General features: G+C 40.8%; 1 protein-coding gene across 5 annotated transcripts in view; it reads left to right on the plus strand.

Annotated features, from left to right (window-relative positions):
* ANKRD17 (ankyrin repeat domain 17) overlaps positions 1-20,087 on the plus strand; it is a 201,272-nt gene that overhangs the window by 154,435 nt on the left and 26,750 nt on the right. For all 5 annotated transcript variants that reach the window (XM_059722369.1, XM_059722370.1, XM_059722371.1 and 2 more), the window contains 7 exons: positions 1,643-1,754; positions 1,963-2,108; positions 5,219-5,361; positions 8,360-8,573; positions 14,133-14,308; positions 15,520-15,682; positions 17,063-17,158. In XM_059722369.1, the coding sequence (XP_059578352.1) occupies positions 1,643-1,754; positions 1,963-2,108; positions 5,219-5,361; positions 8,360-8,573; positions 14,133-14,308; positions 15,520-15,682; positions 17,063-17,158 (1,050 nt within the window). The remainder of the gene's footprint in view (positions 1-1,642; positions 1,755-1,962; positions 2,109-5,218; positions 5,362-8,359; positions 8,574-14,132; positions 14,309-15,519; positions 15,683-17,062; positions 17,159-20,087) is intronic.

Genomic DNA, 20,087 nt, shown 5'->3' on the forward strand with positions numbered 1-20,087 from the left:
AACTCTTTAGAGCCAGGTGGCATGGCTTTAGGTTTGTAAGGGTTACTGCAAACCACCACAAAGCCTTCTTCCATCATCGTGCTAGCTTGGGAAACAGTCCAAACTTGATACCAGGCTTTGATTTTCTCTTTCCTCACTGCATTAGCATTGTTTCATGTCACTACGAACTGTGTTGTTCTCTTGAATTGCTGTAATACCACTATAGGTCACTGTACTATAAAAGCCTAACTAGTAATGTCACAGCCATGAGGGTTTCATACAGTGATATTAGAACCAACAGAATATGAAAGTGGATGCCTGCTACAAAAATCAAGATGTTAACAATAGAGTTATGGGAAATTTATGAAAGGAACAATTTGTGTTCCTTCAACCCACTCCCTGTTCAAATAATATATTTAGTTTCCCAGTAACCACCTGAGGACCATTTGTGAACTTCAGCCTGTGAGCTTAAGAACTACTGTTTTAGTAATAACCTCTAAGGAATGAATGTGCTGCTTCATTAAAGAATGATCATCTCACTGCATGGCTTTCAAAATGTTTCCTGCTGAGGACCATACTTTGAGACCTACTGCATTAAGGGTTATTTTTTTCAATGAAATTAGACTAATTTCTAAAGAAAGAATAAAACATGATATTCTAGCTACACAGTCTTTTACTTTTCATTGCTCCCCAGTTGTCAATTGTTCTTTAGCATAAAACTCTTAAAGCAAGTGCAAAATGTCAGTGCTTGTAAGTGGTACATTTCTGGATCTCTAAACTGATGAGAAAAGTGAGCTTTTTGAATGGTTTTATTTATTCGTTTTGGTCCAAAGACTTTTGGAACAAGGTTTCGCCCTGGGACAAGACAATAGCTGAGGGTAACTTAGATTTGATTCTTGAGCTTTAGGAACTGAAATTAAAAAAAAAAAAAAATTTAGAGATGTGTATTTAAATGATTGAAATCCAGACCTTAATTAATCCATTTGACTTAGAAGGTGTGAAGTTTCCGTGAATCTAGAAACAAAATTGAGAAAACAGAATATGCTTGTGTGTTAACTTTGTCCTAATTCTTTGTCAAATACTTATAGCCACAGCCTGTTTCCCTTCTAAGCCCTTGTAATGCAGATTCATAAACAAGTATAAAAGACAATGCTAGTACTAGCCCAGAAAAACAATCCTGTCAGTTCAGTTATGGTTTCTGTAGGTTTTGCAGCAGTTAAGCCCTAGCATTGTAACTCCTGTAGAAATAATTATAAGGTTGGCAATTCATTATTTTTATTTTTAATTTGATATTTTGATAAAAATTGAAATCAAAATGTATGCTCCTCTTGTTACACTAAAGCAGTTCAAAAACAAATTGTATTGTAGTCTAAGCTGCTTGACTGAAACCATGTCCTTTAAAATTAAACAGCTTAACAAAAACCAGATAAAATCTCATATTCCTATAAATGCCTATTAAATCTGTTTTCAGTGCCAACCTCAGAAACAAATGTGTATTACTTTAAGGTTCACAGGAGGTCTTCCAGCTGTTCCTTGAAAACTTAAAAATGTCCTGGGCTTATAAAAGATTTGTCTTGTAATTGAGACAATTATCACTTGAAAACTTAAACACAAATTTCCATTTATTTTTAAAGTAAAACATTTGTCTTGATGTTTCTTCTAGACGGAGAGTAATCATGACACGGCATTGACACTTGCATGTGCTGGTGGCCATGAAGAACTAGTACAGACACTGCTTGAGAGAGGAGCTAATATTGAACATAGGGACAAAAAAGGTAGGCATCCCAGTGTATTGGTGAATATTCAAATCCAGTATCATACAGTACAGCAAAATGACAAAATGCTGGAAAAATTTGCAGTTTCGTGTGTTGTTTGTATTAGATTTTATTTGTGGATTACATAACCAACATTATAACTAAAATAAATAATGTTTTAAAAATAAATGAAGACAGGCTTTTAGAGACCCCTTTTTTTCTGTTCCAGGGTTTACTCCACTTATTTTGGCTGCTACCGCTGGTCACGTTGGTGTTGTTGAAATCTTGTTGGACAATGGTGCAGATATTGAAGCTCAGTCGGAGAGAACCAAGGACACACCCTTGTCTTTGGCTTGTTCAGGGGGAAGACAAGAGGTGAAGTAAAATTTACTTTTCATAAGGAATGCTTAGAAACAGGTTACAAGTTACATACTTCAGATTAAGAGCAAATTAAGCTCCCATGTTACAGGTCATGATACCTTGACTTCCAAAACACCCCAACCTTTAAAGGGTAGTTTTAAAAAGTGTATAAAGCTGGTATGCACATTTAGGCTAAATTATGCTGCAGTGTGAACAATGTAAGAAATATATAGTCCTTCCTTGCCAACAAGTTAGACCTAAATTTTGAGATGTTTTGGTGCTGATTGATGACACTTAAATATTTAAAAGTTAAAAGTATATTGAGTTAAATCTGAAAGTGAATTCATTTAGTCAGTGTAGTAGCATTTTCAGCACATGTACATTGTTGACAGTGTACAGTTGACATGTACATTGTTGACAGTACATCATAGAATTTGTCTTAAGAATTTGGGAGGTTTTCACACTTTTGGTGTTCAGAGGATTTTGCTCCCAAAAGGAAAAGGGTTTAGTTGTCTGCTGCTACTTTTGAAACAGCAGCGTTACCATCTCAACTGAACATACTGCTTACGTATCCAAGAATAATTAGGATCTTCTCTATCAATAGCGCAGGTATCCCATAGCCATTATTTGAAACCGGTAGATGTCTTTTAACACTATTTAAAAAAAAACAAAACTTTTCTGAGTAGTTCTTTATGATACGTTACTATTAATGTTTTCCTTGTAGTTGCTGTTGTGTGGCTGCCAATGTCTTCAGTGTTGATAATTTTTCAGCATTATGGCTTCTAGCTATTTGCTAACTCAAGAAGGGAAAGTCATGTGTTTGATTTTGAGAAACTTGTCAAAACTAAAAAAACAACCCCCCCCCAAGTTTTTATTTTATCCAATCCCATTTTTAAGGTGACTTGAAAATATCAAAATATTCTCTTAGGTATTGAAAGTTTTTCTTCACCAATTAAGGTGTTATAACAAAAGGTTTTGTGCTTCATTAGTCTGTGCTTGAAGTCAGCCCTTTAAGAGCTATTTAGAAAGCCCAATTGGAGTTTACCAAAATACTTATCAAGACCATTATCTATAAACAGCTTTGTATTTTATACATTGTATTTATATTGTAAACGTGTATTTGTATTTCTATCAACACAGCTTTAAAATCAATTTTGTCCCTATTTGGCCACATTGTTCCAGCTGCCTATTTTGAAGTTGATTCATGGAGCAAGAAAATATTACCATAACAACAAATGCTGACAACAAATATTTTAGAGAATCTGGGGTTCAGAAATCAGTCTGTTCTGTGGGCAAAGGGGGAGAGGTAAAGGGGAGGGGGGGAAGCAGTACAGTTTTCTAGCCTGAATAATAGCAAAGTGTTGTTATCATCTTAAAATTTAAGGATAAAGATTCTTGATCACAGCAATGCTTGATTTAAAAATGCTTCCAAAAAGCTATCAAACGATTGATGATCAAACAAGACAGTTAAATAATTAAAGATTTATTTTCATGAGAGTTCACTTTGTCAGGGTTCATGCATTCTTTGATCATTACCACAGAATCAGTAACTTTGTGAAATTGTGCCCCAGAAAACTGAGCTTTATCCTTCAAAGTGGCAAAAGACACCTTAGAAGTGTGAAGAGTGTAGTTTTGTCTCTTGGTATACAGACTGGCAGTAGTAGTTGAAGTAGTACTGTCTTCCAAATGAGTTTTCTGATAACTGACTAATGACTTATTATGGTCTTAACTATTTCAGTGCTCACCCTTGCCTTGTTAGTAGAACAACATAAAATTAGACAACTGGCACCACTCAAGTAATATAAAAAAGCCATGTTTTGGTTTCAAATGGACAATAGGGAAGCCCTCTGATGCAAGAGAAATATTTGCTCCTTTAATTCTGCTGCAGCTGGTGGTGGAACCAAGCCATGCTCATCTTCTGCTAACATAGTGTCTATTAAATATACATTAAATCACAGAATAGTATAGCATAGCTTGGAGCCATCCTGCAGTTGTTTTTAAATCTTAATTGGGGTCAGAACTAGGAAAGATTGACTCCGACTGCTAGGAAGTTAAATTCTCTTGCACCAATCAGAGCTCAACCATGGGAGAGGATCCAGCACAATGAGTTTCTCTCTCAATCCCTCTCTAAATGCCACAAAAGATGTATATTAAAAAAACAAAAACTGCCTGACAGTTTTCAGTGTGCAGCTATATATAGCCAGTATGAAAACATAGCTATACCTTGTCCATATGTTGAATGTGAGGACACCAATTATTAATTTAATATCAAGTAAGGGAAGGCACAGTACTGGTTTATTAATTTTTACATTTAGTTTAAATATCTTCAGTTTTTAAAATACAGAACTGCAACAGAATTCACTCTCTCGTACAGCCTGCTGTGGAAACCTCCCTGTAGAAAGCAAGTCTAGCTGGCTGCAGAATATGGAGGACATTGACCACCCCACTCACAAACTTAGAGTAAGGAAACCGTACTTGTGAGAAACAAAGTGTTTGTATTGTCCCTACACCTCACTGGCTGGAGGAACTGAACAGCGGTGCTGATTTGTATGTGTGCTTCCACTTTTTAAGAATAGACATAGCAGTGGCAAGGGGATCACTTCTGTATTTGTTGCAGAAAGTTTTGTGCAAAGGAGTAGTTAGAATAAATAGGATGAAGGCTAAGCAACCCATGTGGTTGCACACCAGCATCCTGACTGAAAATGACTATATTTAGCATCCTTTGTTTCAGTTTAAATTATAATCCAACAGGGAGCAGTAGTAGAGAAAATGCTTCATTTTCACCATTCCTAAAAGTATACTTATTTTGACTATTAATCTAACTAATCAGTAGGTGAAAAAAATCCCTCAAATCTTTTGGATTTGCTGGGCCTAAGTATGTAACTGAAGTGGGATGCTGTAATCTCTTCCAAAGAGATGTTTTTTGCAGGATGCCCATTCCATACTGTTCTTTCATATTTTTGTTACTCATACAAGAAAATATTTCATTTATAAATACTTTGGATTGTTGAACTACTTAGATTTAAGCACTGTTTTTTCTGGGTTTGGGTTTTTTTAATCAGTTAATGTATTTAGGCTCTTGCCCAAGCCATCTTTTCATGTTTAACTTATTTTTGATGTTGCAGGTTGTGGAATTGCTGCTAGCTCGAGGGGCAAATAAAGAGCACAGGAATGTTTCTGATTACACACCTCTAAGTCTCGCTGCTTCTGGTGGTTATGTGAACATAATCAAAATCCTACTAAATGCTGGGGCAGAAATAAATTCCAGGCAAGTTCCCTTTTCCCCTGATTCATAGCTTGGTTCTTACTAAATTTACAAGGAAAAAGAGAGAGATAAAAACCCTTATTTGATGACTGAAGTAAATAAATCCCATTATTCTTAAAGCATTGAATCATGATACATGATTTAGAGGAATGCCGAGTTTTACCAGTGGTGGTAGTCTTTATCTAGGTCTAGAGTTAGAACAGCTTGACTCAGCCTTTAGAACATTCATACCATTTTTATTCCCCACTGTATTGTTCCTTCAAATGGTACATAAGAAAATTGATGTTTTTGTTGGCTACTCTGAATGTTCAAAAGGCAATTCTCTCTGCAGAATGTTGCTAATTTGTGGTTACTTAGTAGTGCCAGACCTAATTTCTGTTTGCAAACACTGTTCCAAAATGAGTGTCTGACACTGAACAGAGGAGACAAATTGGATAACCTTATGCTAGATGGAAAGTTGTTTACAATTGAAAATGTTTCTGTTGAACGTGTTAATCATTCTTTCTTTACATCCTTACTCTGCAGTCTCAGCTTTTGGGCTTCCAGGCAGCCAATCATTCTCTCCTGTACTGAAACTTATTATTAAAGTAGATCTTCAGTCTGTTTTGCAGTTTTGGAGGACTCAGCCCTGCCCTTCAATGACAAAGTAATAGGTGACCCATCTAGTTTTTTTTGCCTTCCTGCATTTGCTGGATGGCAACTTCAAACATCTCGGCAGCAGAGGAGAAATTGAAACCATAACTATAAACAAGGCTTCTCAGTCCAACCCCAGAGACTTGGGTTTGTGCTTCCAGGGGAGGGCCTTAAAAGGAAGGGGCCCTTTGCCCAAGCAATCAGTGTAACCCGTGCTCACCTTTTTCAAGTGCAGTATGAACGGGCAGAGTCAGGCAGTGCCTATAATGCCTGCTACTCCTGCTTATATTCATGGCAGGGCTTCTAGATGTAGATTTTACTTTTCTGCAGCTAGGCATGCGCTGCTGTGTAGGTAGGTGTATTTGTGGAGTTTCTTTATGCAATACAGCAGAGGTTTCCAACTCAAATCAGTTGGAGGGTTGCATTTCCTTCTTTTCAGGTGCCTGCCCGCAGACCCCACCTTTCTGACTTTCGTGCTGGCAGCCCCAGTGGCACCATGGACGGAACTCTGCCACAGTGGTGGGGCTTCCTGTGGCAGCAGCCAGTACTTGGACTTTGTCGTACAGTGTGTCATGCATGCATGTCTGCTTAAGTGGAATCTCAGGAGGCAAGATTAGCTCTGTCGTCATGGGAAACCTAAGGCTCTGGCTGCTAGGGATGCGGGAGGGAACTTAGCCTGCAATGCTGCTGGGGCTTCCAGCACCCTGGCTCTGGCTGTTGTGGCAGGGCTTCTTGTGGTGGCATCTTACACCCTAATGAGGGACTGAGTACTAACAGCGAGTGCATTGTGGGCAGAAGCTTTGCCACCACAGCCAGAGCCCTGGTTCTAGACGTGCTGATAAGACTTCCTATACCAACAGCGCTTGCCCTGGTACTTGTTGGGGGGCATGGGCGGCCAGAGCAATAATCCATGAGCTGAATGATTGCAGACCAGATCATGCCAGCTTGTGGAGCCATGTGTGACACCCCTGCAGTAGAAAAGGGCCTGTTGCAGGAGATCCCTCTGGGATGGGGTTTGCATCTTCCCTCTTTTGGTCACAAGGTGCAGCACAACCTGACTTAAGGATGTAGCTTTCAAGAACCTCGAGAGAGAGGTTTTTTTTAAACCTGCTTTAGTAAAGCAAAGGATGTGCAGCAAGTCCAGCACTATGTTCTTGGGTCTGTTCTTGCAGCAAATGACTCTAGACCAGTTTTCCTGCTTTATTGGCTGCTTCAGAAATGCAGGCAGAACAAGGAGAGTTTTGAGTCGGTACAGTGTAGAAAAGACGAGACCTACCCCACCTTTTTAGTGTGTCCATGGAAGGTTTTCCAGAGACTGACGTGGGCCCTTTTCCCTTTGTTTGCCAAATCACTTGCAAAGTGCAGGACATTTTACAGGTGGCAGAAACCTCTTAGGCAAATGACATAACTAATTCAGAGAGTGATCCTAGGGGGCCTGTGGTTATCTTTCAATACATTCTTAGTTCTCCAAATTGAGCGCATACTTTAAGAGAAATGTGTTGCAAATTTCAGTTGTACATCAGTAGCAATGAGTTAATATTGTGATACCATATTCCTCTTGGGTGTGCAAATTGATATTTTAATACTTACCTAGCATGTCCATTTTCATATGAGAGACTTAGAAGAAGTTTCCATTTTTCCATGACTTTTTTTTTTCTCTCTGAGTGGTAATAAAACAAAGGTTATTTTTGTGACTTGTTGATGCATGCTACAGCTTTTGGGTTAGCTGAGGTATTGCAGAGCATTACAGTAATACCAATTCTTGAGTTAGTATTGAAACACATTTTGTATTGGTCTGGTTGCAAAGGCAGTTATTCTATATTTGTGAAGGTTATTTTAAATAGACTGACTCTGAGCGGGTGGGTCACACCCCTTCTTGCCAATAAATGATGGTCAGATGCTGCCTCCAAAGTTGCAGAGAGGTCAAAAATCCACTTTAACAGCTCCTTGAATAATAAGATTTCATAGACAGAAAACTTTCAGGTTAGTAGGACTACATTTTTCTATTTTGACCTTCCTGTTTGTTAGCTGTAGTAGGTTCAGAATTATCCCTCGCAATTTGGTTTCTTTTTAAACTGTACATATTTCATTTGTGGCTGAAAGAACTTCTTGACTTTAAATCCTTCATATTAAAGGACTGAGCAGAATGGCTAGCTTTTTAAAAAAGTGGTATCCTTATAGGAAAATCAACTGTCAGAATCATTCTTATAAATGCCACCATAAGTATTAAAGAAAAACCACCACTTATAATTTTTTCTAAGCTTGAATAATTTTTATTTTGGGAATTTTCCTTTTTGACATAAATATTCTGATATTCTTGTCATATACGATAATCACAGTGAACCTGTTTTTCCTCACTTTTTTTCAGAACTGGTAGCAAATTGGGTATTTCTCCTTTGATGTTGGCAGCTATGAATGGGCACACTGCTGCTGTTAAGTTATTATTGGACATGGGCTCTGACATTAATGCCCAGATAGAGACCAATAGGAACACAGCACTGACTTTGGCCTGCTTCCAAGGAAGAACTGAAGTAGTTAGCCTACTGCTTGATAGAAAAGCTAATGTTGAGCATAGAGCTAAGGTAAGGGTCCAGAGATTAGTCTTTCACCTAAAACTTATCTCAGAAAAGTGTTACTCCTGTGTTTTATGTTCCAGTATTTTCCATGTGTTAACTACCTGCTTACAGAACATTTTGCATGTGACTACTGAAACCAGTATGGAAGAGGCTGTGTGTTTAATAGCTCTTTTAAAAGAAAAGTAATACTGTTTGTTTGTTTGTTTGTTTTTAAAGGCAGTGTCCTATACACATATATGATATAGGCATATACACAATATAAAAGTAATGGATTTTAAGTTTTGGGATTTAATTTAATCTTCAAATGATTAAAAGCAGTAAGAAAAATAAATATGTGATCATTTTAAGATAATTCTAACTGTAGGCTTTCTGCTTTTTTTCTTTAATAAGAAAACTTGCTTAATTTGCATATCTAGAAAGAATAGGGTAGAATCCTGGGGGGTGTAGACACACTTGTATTTAGCGCTGTTTCAGAAAGGGAGCGCTACATGAAGCAGTGTTGAAGTTGGAGTGGTTTTGCTATATTTAACATCTGTGGCCCTTTTAAAATGTTTAGCTTTTGAAGGAGCTCCCTATGTACATGTATCTATACCAGTGGTCACCAACCAGTGGATCTCAATCCACCAGTAGATCTCGGAGCCTCTTGTGGTAGATCTGTTAGCCTCTTAGAGTCGATCCGAGGCTGGGTTGGGGGCCTGAGTGCCCGTGTTCATTCGCGTGTGTGCCCCAGCCCACCAGGTCAGTCTACGGGGGAGGGAAGGGTTAAGGACTGGATCAAGGCCCCCTGCGGTAAGGAAGAGTGTCACAGAGGTAGGAGCCAGGGGCAAGTTGTGTGGGCCCCTGGCTGGGTGCGACTTACCTGCTGAGGAGGCGTGCCCCCAAACAATTATTTCTTCTTCTGCTTCTATCTGCCCCCCGCCCCCTGCTTCTATCCCTACAGACTGGGGGGGGGAGGGGAGGGGGCAGTGGCAGTACATAGTGGATCTTGGGTTGCTTTTAAATGCCAAAAGTGATCTTCTACTTCAAAAGGTTGGAGACCACTGATCTATACCCCAAGTGTGCATTAGACCCATCTCCTGGGTTGTGTGGGGAGGTGATGCTTCTCTGACAAGCTGACTGGCCTACAAATCAAATGACATATCATGGTATCCTTGGCTGCTGGACCTGAAATGAACTTGTTGTCCAAGGAATGTTGGACAATTCTTGTCAGATCAGATTCCCCTGTTCCCTGGCTTACTTAAATAGAAGCTATAGATTGAGTTAAACTCAAAAAAATGCTTCTATGCCAACTGTTTGGCTTGAAGGGGAAAAATCCAAGACAAATCTGCCCATCTTCCCAAAACAATACATTGCAGATGTTCCTGCACTGAGGGCTGTGTATGGGAACAGGAAACACTATTTACATGAGCTCTGCAGCAGCACATTCCATCTTTTCTACCTGCTACCCACTAATTGCACTGGTGTGAAAAGCCTAATACTGTAATGAGTTAGTAGGAAGCTTCTAGTCCCTCTGATGCTGCAGAGCACTAGGACAAAGACTTAACTATGACATCTTCATGATTTGGACTGAAAACCTATCAATTTCTGATTTGAGTTCCATCAGAAATTCGACAATCACCATCCCTCCATCTGACATCTCTTGAATACTCCGGTACCAACATCTCCTTTTTAGATACGGTGATCAGCATCCATAATGGCAAAATACAGACCTTGTTATACAAGAAACCCACAGACCAACATACATATATGCGCAGAACCAACAATCGCCCTAAACACACCAAACAAGCTGTGATACATAGCCAAGCCCTCAGATACCACTGAATTTGCACTTAGGAGAACACCCAGGATTGCCACCTCACCAATCTTAAAAAGGTTTTCACCCAACAAGGACACTCCTCCAGAAAGATAAATCATACGTTTGAAAGAGCCACCCAGATACCACATGAAGAATTGCTGCAGTACAGAAGAAACCCCCACGTATCACACACCACTGGTTATGACATATCACCCCTCCCGCGAACCCATACAGAAAATCCTCAAACAATTGCAACCCATACTAGAAAAAGACCCTATTCTTAAAGAGATCGTCCCAGAGCCACCCATCTTAGCCTTCAAACAAGCACTGAACCTCGCTAGTATCATCACCAGAAGCAAACTTCCTCAGGCCTAAAACACACCAAATGGATCCAGATCATGCCATGACAAGAAATGCAAAACCTGCCAACGCATCTGCACCACCCCCACAATTACTACATCCTACAACAGAGCCATCAGCATTCCTAGATCTCACAGCGGCACCTCGAGAAATGTAATATATCTCATCCAGTACACCAAATGCCCTGATGGAAAATACGTAGGAGACACCAAACAACAACTGTGCGCCAGAATGAATGCACACCGGAAATCTGTCAAAGACAAAAATACCCAATTACCTGTAGGGGCACATTTCTCAGCCTCAAAGGACTGGGAGTGGACACTGGCAGCAACATCTGTTCATTCCTGTAGAGTTTAGAAACAAGGAGTTTATTGCTCTGCTTGCTTAAAAGCCTCAGGAGAGGAGACAGAGCTAGTCTAAAGGTTTTGGAGTTGGAAGGAACCTGCTGCCTCCTGACCTTGAGATTAACAGAAGTACAGAAGCAGCACAAAGGAGCTGAAAGGAAGTATACTTCTTTATTGAAAGGTAAGAGTTTAAATGTCTTTGAATTCAGTATATTAAACTATATTTTAGCTGCATTAGTATATTTTCATAACCTATGTAATTCATCATTGAATTCCTACTAATCTGATGTTTTGTGACAAATCACTCAACCTTAGCAGTGAGGTGAGGCCTGCAGGACAGGGAAGTTGTTCACAGTTAACTCTGAGACGGCCTCTCCTCCATCCATTACTAAATTTGTACATGCTGTAGCTTAGTTTTTATATATGCAAGCTAGCCACTAAATTACATTTTTCTTTTTTCTCCCTCAGCAAAATGGTGCGACCAGCTTCTAGCATATGGAAGCATTTCCACACTGCAAGTTATTATAAGAACAAATGTGATTTGCAAATACTGTCAAATGAAATATGGATTTCCACATGCTTTTAGGATGACCAAACACATCCTTGTATGTAAGAAGTGTCCTGCAGACATTAAAAAATCCTTCAGGGGTGTAAGTGAGGAGAAGGTAGATCATGATGATGAAAGTGCAAGTAACTCCTTCCACATTCTCGATCCAGAAATCCTCCTGCTGCTGCTGCTTCTATAACATCAGCATTGCAAAGGGTTGCCCAATCAACATCCTCAAGTAACAAAATATTGCAATCAAGTATATACAAAAGATTCTCAGTAGCTTAATCTGTAGACAAGATGACCCCTAAAGTTTAGGGAAAAATTGACCAAGCTCTTGCAAGAGCAATATATTCTTCTGGGACACCATTGTCAATACCTGAAAATGCATACCAGCAGGAAGCTTTTAGATTACTAAGACCATCATACTGTTTGCCCAGCAGACATTCTGTGAGCAGGCCTCTTTTAGAGTTGGAATATGAATGTGTAATGCAATCTGTGCAAGGAAAAATCAACAAATAACTGTCTTGCAATACTTAGATGGGTATACAAATGTGTGGGGAGAAGGAACCATACACTTTGTGATAACAACACCTCAACCAGTTCTTTACAGAACCATTGAAACAGGAGAGAACAGGTGTACTGCAGAGTATATCAGTAGTAAAATATGTGAAATCCTACAGAAGATTGGGAGTGGTAAAGTATTTGCTTAGCTGACTGACAGTGCAAGTAACATGAAAGGAGCATGGGAGATCATAATGGATAAATATCCATATATTTCTGCAATAGGATGTGCATCCCACGGGCTAAACTTGCCGCCCCCCCCTCCCCCCCGTGGCTGGCAGCACCTGCTGAACCAGGGCTTTTTTTCCCAAATTGCTGGGAGCTGGGGCAGGTAGGGTTGCCATTGTCCGGCTGGGAGAGTGGGTGGGAAATGGGCCTGCCATGGCTGATTCGGAGGTTCGACAGCAGTCAAATCTATGAATCAGATTCAGCCGAATTGAATCGGGATAGTGATTCAAATCACCAAATCGAATCATTGTCCCCTGAATCAGCCAAATCTGAATCTGAAGCGAATACTAGCCACTTCGCACATGCCTGAAGGATCTAAAGCCAGTTTCTTCAGCAATCGCTGCATCTGAATCAGACGGTGCACTTCTGTTAGACGTGCCTTACCAAATACCCCAGATAAAACCAACTGGTTTTGAGAATCTAAGTGCATCTCTGCTTACAAGTACAGAAGAAAGAAAAGTGAAAGACTTTATTAACAGACGGGAAGAATTTTGTCACCAATTGATTCATGCTGCGGCAAATCTCTTGGATCCAAGGTTCAAAGGCAGAAATGTTAGTGAAGATAGCACTGCTACTGCATTTGACTGGATTACAAAACAAGCAACACACTTAGGACTAGATGTTGGAAAGGTACTTTCAAATGTTGAAGAATACAGAACATCTTCTGGTATTTGGTCCAGGAAATGCAATCTGGGACTCTGCCAAGCAAAATAAATCCCTCCTGCAACATGGCCTTTGCACGACACAGCCTCTGACTCTTCTTGCTTCTCACTTGCTTCAAGTTCCTCCATCTTGTACAATATGTGAAAGAAACTAGTCTATGTTTGAAAATACTCGCACCAAATCAAGAAACAAACTAGCATGTGAAAGAGTAGAGAAGCTTGTCCCAATCCAGGCAAACCTTCAGTTTTCAGAAGTCCATGAAGATGATAAAAATGAAGGATCAGAAGAAGCAGAAACTGCTGATAGTGATAGCTCAGAAAATGAGACTGATTAGACAAAGTTTCATGTAACAGAATTTGTATTCATTGTGTCTTGGTTTTTCCCCCTTTTTTTCTCAGCTTTTTCTAAAAATGAGTGCTTTCTGTAACTGCTTGACACGGTGGAGGAGACTAAGTCCAGAATACATAATCACTTTCTTTGTTTTACTCTAATGTTGATGGTTCCTTCTATTTTCAACTTTAATTTTGCCTGCTTCTCATAAGAGATGCTAAGTTCCTTAGAGTTCAGCAGCTTGTAGCTCCATTTGTAACAACTATTTAAAACTTTTCAAAGTAAATTCAAATAGTAAATTTGTGATTATTGTCTGAATAAATGATACTTTTAATAAATATCCCAAACATTATAATTTTATGACCAAACCAAGTTGTACATAATACATTTTATGTTCTTAAAGTAGCAAAGTGAATTTAGATCTGTAAAGGGTGCTAAGAAAATAAGTATTGCATATATTTAAAATTTTCCCAAAATTTCCGTGTTTTTCCAGGGGAAAAAATGTTTTTTCCATGGCTTCAAAAATTCCTGAAAATTTACATCCTTAATTGCAGCCAATTTTTTTTAAGTGCTGCCAAGTCGGTATGAATTTGATTTGCAAAGTAATGTTTGAAATATAAATTCTAATATACCAGTATATTTCTCTTTATTAACAAAAAAACAAAACAAAACAGGAGTAACATCGACATGCAACTGTAAATTCTAATGGTTTTCATTCCCCATACTTAACCTAGACTGGTCTCACACCATTAATGGAAGCAGCATCTGGTGGATATGCAGAGGTGGGCAGAGTTCTTCTGGACAAAGGTGCAGATGTTAATGCTCCCCCAGTACCTTCCTCAAGAGATACGGCTTTAACCATAGCAGCAGACAAAGGGCACTACAAGTTCTGTGAGCTTCTCATTAGCAGGTACCATATTTAATGTTGTGCTGTTATAAAATGTTACTTTCTTATCATGGTTTTAATGGCAATTATTTAAAATTAATTCAACTGTTCTAGGACTGTAGTGAACAATAGCAACCTTTTAAAATCAGTGCTTTATTTAAATACTATTTTAGCTGTTTTTTGTATTGGATCAGCCATTCATTTTTTCCTTCATTATGTAGCAGCTTGATCAAAGTTTCTGTCCCTCACTGTTGGAATACCTATTGAACCTTCTGTCCTGTTAAATTTAAAAATTACAATGCACAAGCTCTCAACAGTTCCCTTTATGTTAGGTAACAAAACAGCTGTCATACCTGCTCTGTTTCTAAGCCTGATTATAACATGAATCTATAATTAGAAATGAAGATTCAGCTTCTGAGCCTGGATTTCTAGTGGGTGCTCAAGTTACAATACTGGTTATTAGCCGGTGTATTAAATTTTATATGAGGTTTTTTCTACTGATATAGCGCTATCTAAATCAGAGATTAAATACAACTTGCTGATGTCTGGGGTTTTTGTAAGTATTGTAATTGTGTCTAAAGCTTATTTTGGAATGAGAGCTGATTTGAAAGTATTATTCAAAGCATAAAGCAGGTCTGTGCACCTGGAGGTCTGCAGACTGCAGGGCTCCCACCTGGCCGCTGCTGCCCATATTACCCTGCCTACAACAGCAGCCAGGTTCTTGGGATCCCCCTCCTTACCCCAGCTTGTGTTGTCTTGTTCAGTCCCCCAGTGCTGGCAGAAGCTGGCAGCCTGGAGCATGGTGCCACAGGGGAGCCTGCAAGGAGCTGCAGGTGAGGCAGGATGCTGTTCCACACAGGAGCAGGGTTGCCTGCCTCTGCCTGCATAATGCAGCAGGGTGAGGGACACCCATATTGTGTGTGCAGGGTGCAGCCTGGGGAACCCATTGCACCCACTATTGCAGCCCTGCTCATGCAGCCTTTGGGCATGCAGCCGCTGGACTTTAGAAGTTGGACAGCCCTGGCCTAAAGAATCCTTTTGCTATGGCTGACCATCAGCCTATGTAGATGATAATGTTTGATGAGGTTAGAAAATACAATTTCAGAAATATTCAGGTGCCAAACCTATCATTAAATACAATACTTTAAGGGTAAAAGGCAATTTAATTTATGCATGTCAAATTCATGCTTATTTCAAGCATTCCATCTTTGGGTGAAACATGTGCATTTTCCTAGGGGAGCTCACATTGACGTACGGAACAAGAAGGGGAATACTCCTCTATGGCTTGCTGCAAATGGTGGGCATCTAGATGTTGTTCAGCTACTAGTTCAAGCAGGAGCAGATGTGGATGCTGCTGACAACAGAAAAATAACTCCCCTCATGGCAGCCTTTCGGAAGGTAAAGCATGGGTCTGATTTACATCTTCCTTACCTTTTTACAATGTTTTTTCTTTGTAAATATTGGAGGTGCAGTGATACATTGGTCCGATTATCAAATCGGCACAGATATAAAGAAAATTGACTATATCGGAAATTGGCCTGATGTGGCTGATAATTTAGCTGATAAATAGCTGTGTGTGCATGTAGCCACAGCGCAGCATGCAGTGTGCCTTGCTGCCAGCCCGGCAGCTTGGAAAGCTATGTGCAGCTGATAAGTCTGTTGTGCTGGATGGGGAGGGAAGTGGTTTGGAGGGGGCAAATCAGGGCCCCCTGTGGTGAGGGAGGAAGTAGGGCTGGGGCAGACACTGCCCAGCTGGAGTGGGGTGGGGCACCGAATGGAGCCAGGCTTGATGGCTCCAGCTGAAATGGCACTGGTGCAACTGATCAGAGCACAAGGCAGTTCACCCACAGCTAGGTAGCTTATTTTAGACAATCGAAGAATGGATATATAAGGTGATCAATAAGCAAATCAGACTGTGGTTATTTCTCAGCCCTATTGTATTGCAATCCTTAGGCTCTAATAGCTTTCTCCTTTCAAACCTATCTGTTTCTTACCAAATATATTTCCCAACTAATTTCTGAAAAGATTAACTACCCAACCCCCAAAAGTTGCAATGTTATTTATTGTGATGTTGCATTGTTCTTATAATTTACTAAATTGCTTGTAATTACCTTGTGGAGGTAGTGATGAAAGTCCCAGTACAGTCTGTTCTCCTAAAATTCTAACACCAATAGCTTTCTCACGGCCATTCTGTCACCGGCTTTTATCAATGAACAATGCAACTTTTACTCGTTTTAATGTAGTACAGTAGAAATATTGTAACTTTTTAGCAGCATCTCTTATTTTGAAAATAAGCTTTTAATTTTTGCCTCAGTGTTTCTCTTTCCATGTTCATCTTGTTAATGGTATAAAAAATTGACCTTTATAAAAGTAAGTTATTTCCTTCTCTTGCACAACAACTATTGTTCAAAGGGTAATAATAGGCTCTATACGTCATTAAGAAGAGGCCCCCTCTACCAGGTTTCAATATCAGGGTTGTTTTTCTGTTGTGAACATGGAGAAGAATGAAAGTATTGGCATCAGAGGGATTTTAAAAAAATTATTAATGATAATTTACTGTTTAATTAATTAAGGAAACAAGGCTGGGGATGGTGATTGAAGCATCTCTAGACTAAAGAATATGAAATAAAATTTGAGATATTTTGAAGTGTAGTTTCCTGGTGTCTTAATAATAAAGCTTTGATACCAACTTGGATATGCAACTCTTTGAAAATTATTCCTTTTAAAAATGCTGGTAGCTTAATGTGAAGTAAGACTGTTTGAAATTTAAATTTTCAGGGTCATGTAAAAGTGGTGCGCTACCTAGTGAAAGAAGTAAACCAGTTTCCATCAGACTCAGAATGTATGAGGTACATAGCAACAATTACTGACAAGGTAAGTGCAGGTATTCTAAGCTATCTCATCTTAGCAGGATTTTAACAAGGTTAAAAAGTGATGCTAAGAGAATTATAGTAATTGTGACTTAAGAGAATATACAAAAGGACATCTGCTTGACTGGCACACCAAGTCTGCCACTTTTTAAAAATGGTAATAATTTTGAGTAGAGCAACTTTAGTGGGAAATCCAAATACTGCAAAGTAGTTGGCTCTCTAAAACTGGAGGTAAAAAAAATGCTTGTCATGATTTCTTCTCAATTTCCAATTGCGCTCGCACATTTTTCAGATTAGCAAAATTTTGTATATTTTCAAACATATTTGGGCTACATCTGCTCAGTAGTTGGAGGTGTGATTGCAGAAGAAATAGACGTGTAAGTTAGTGCTAATATGGCTGTCCTAATAGTACAGAAATTGTGGCAGGTGTCTGAATATGTATTCAGTTTCCAGGACTGGCTTTTACAGCTTGTGCTGAAACCAGTGCTGCCATTGCTATGCTGCAAGCTCTAATTGTAGTGCAGACATACTTTTTGTGACTACATGCTTTCTTCCTGCATAAAAATTATTCCATTCTGTGTCATCTATTTGTGATATTTGCTTATTCAGATGATGCCAATCCTAAAGTCCTTTGTTCTTAACTACATTACTGAAATAATGTTCTCCAGCATTTATGTTGTTCAATATTTATAAGAACCACTGTCATTCTGAACCTGAACTCAGTATCTAAAGTTGAAATACTTATTTCTTAGTGAGTCTGAACCTATAAAATGTAATTATTCAGGTATGTGGCTAAAATGATTAAATTACAAGCTTCGCGATTTCTTTGATATTTAAGTCATTGTTTAGAAGGGATTGGCCTCAATTAGAGGTGCACCGATAGTATATTAGTTTATATTGTATCAGCAACATATAAAAAGGAAAATTAATATTATCAGCAGTTGGCTTTTTTGATTGATGCGGCTGATGATGTTACCAATAAATGCTGCATGCATGCACGTAGCCGCAGCATGCGCATGGCCAGGAATGCAGTCCGGCAGCTTGGAGAGCAGTGTCTGGCCAACAAGTCTGTGGGGGAGAAGGGATGCCCGTCCATCCATCCATCCGTACAATTGAGGCTCCCACAGTGAGGGAGGGAGTGGGGCTGGGATAGGGGCAGGGACTGTGGTAGGTGCTGCCCAGCGGGGCTGGGGCAGGGCAGGGTGTGGGAGGGAGTGCAGATGGCTCTTCTGCAGGGAGGGGGGCAGCTCCCACTGCTGTGTGTACCCCATGGGAGGCATGGAGGGCATGTGCCCCCTACATTTTTGCATGGGGTGAGTACAAGCTGCAGGCTGGGTGCTGCCCCAGCCTGTTCCTGATGTGGGGGTTGGGCCAGGGCTGCGCTCGGGGCAGTCAGTAGCCGTGCTGAGAGGAAGGGTTGTGTAGGGGGCTACAGCCACCCAAAAATTTGTTGTAGCCCTCCTTCCCAGTGCTGCTTCCCTCTCTGCCCTCATCTGCACCAAGCACAGCCCTGGCCCAACTCCCCTGCCAGGAAGAGGCCAGCATAGCCCCTGGCCCCAGTTCGCAGGAGGCAGCCCAGCCTTGCCCCACATACAGATATGGGGAGCACATGCCCTCCATGCCTCCCCCAGGGTGTGAGCAGTGGCAAGAGCTGCCAGCCCCACTGCAGACAAGTCATCTGTGTATCCATCCCATGCCCTGCCCCACCCCAGCTGAGCAGTTCCTGACCCTTCCCCAGCCTTACTCTCTCCTTCACTGTGGGGGGCCTTGATCTGCAACCCCCCCTCACGCCTCTTTCTTCCGCCATGCCCGTTCCCACATGCAAACTTACCAGCTGGATGCTGCTCTTCAAGCTGCCAAGCTGCATATTGGCATTTGGATTGGTATCAGCCGATATGGCTGGTTAATAATCGGCCATTGGTATTGGCCAAAAAATTCTCTGTTGGTGCGCCCCAGCTTTAATTGTGTAGCGTGTCTCCTGTGTGAAAGCTCTTGTCCCGTTCATCTCTGACTTGGCTTGATAGGAGCAGAAGTTGAAAGTTTTCAAAAGAAATGAGACATCCACACTAAAATCATAATAACAGGATGGTGGTGATGCAGATGGCTACTGCCTACACCAAATACCTGGCCAATCCTCACTGTCCTTGCATAAACTCCTTGAAACTCAGGCTCTGCATGGAGCCATGACAAACTCATAAGGCAACAATATTCTTTGACTTCTTAATTCATCTGCAATGGTCTGTCTGTTTGCAAGCTATTTAATGTCACCAGTGCAAGTGTTTATATGGACCCAATCACTGTAGTATGCGAGTATTCGCCAAGAATTTGTTTTAAACAAATCTGTCCCTTCCTACTGTGAGGCATGTCTTCACTTGGTTGGGTATTTGCTAGGCCTGTGCAAAGCTTCTGTCGTCGATTTGATTCGGAGGAGATTTCAGAAAAGATTCAGAGAGATTCGGATCAGCCAGGGAGAGGCAGGCACAGCTGGGTGGCTGCAGGTTCTCCCGCGGCTCCTCTGGCTGTGCCCCCCTCTCCCCGGGTGAGAGCAGCCACGGGAGAAGATCCCCTGGCTGCCCTGCCTGGCCTCATCCCCTGCCCATCCCCAGCTTCCTGGCACCCCCCAAAAAACAAAACAGAAAAAAACCACAAAAAAAAGCCGCACTCTCCGGCTGCAGCAGTGGGAATCGGGGACAAGCAGGGATCAGGGACACTGGGTGTCGCTGAGGCTGAGCGCTACCAGGCTCTGGCTGACATGGCGAACCACCCCAGGCCCCAGACAGCGCGCAGCGCCTTGCCAGGCTGTGCTGCACGCGCGCCATAGAGCAGCTGCCGCTCAGGTGCCAGGCTGGAGGGCAATCCCCCGTGTTGCGTGGGAGGGCTCTACCACAAGCCCACAAAGGCCCTGATCCCTGCTGCTGCAGCTCATGACTGTG

The sequence above is a fragment of the Alligator mississippiensis genome, chromosome 2, assembly GCF_030867095.1.
Source record: "Alligator mississippiensis isolate rAllMis1 chromosome 2, rAllMis1, whole genome shotgun sequence".
Lineage (NCBI taxonomy): Eukaryota > Metazoa > Chordata > Crocodylia > Alligatoridae > Alligator > Alligator mississippiensis.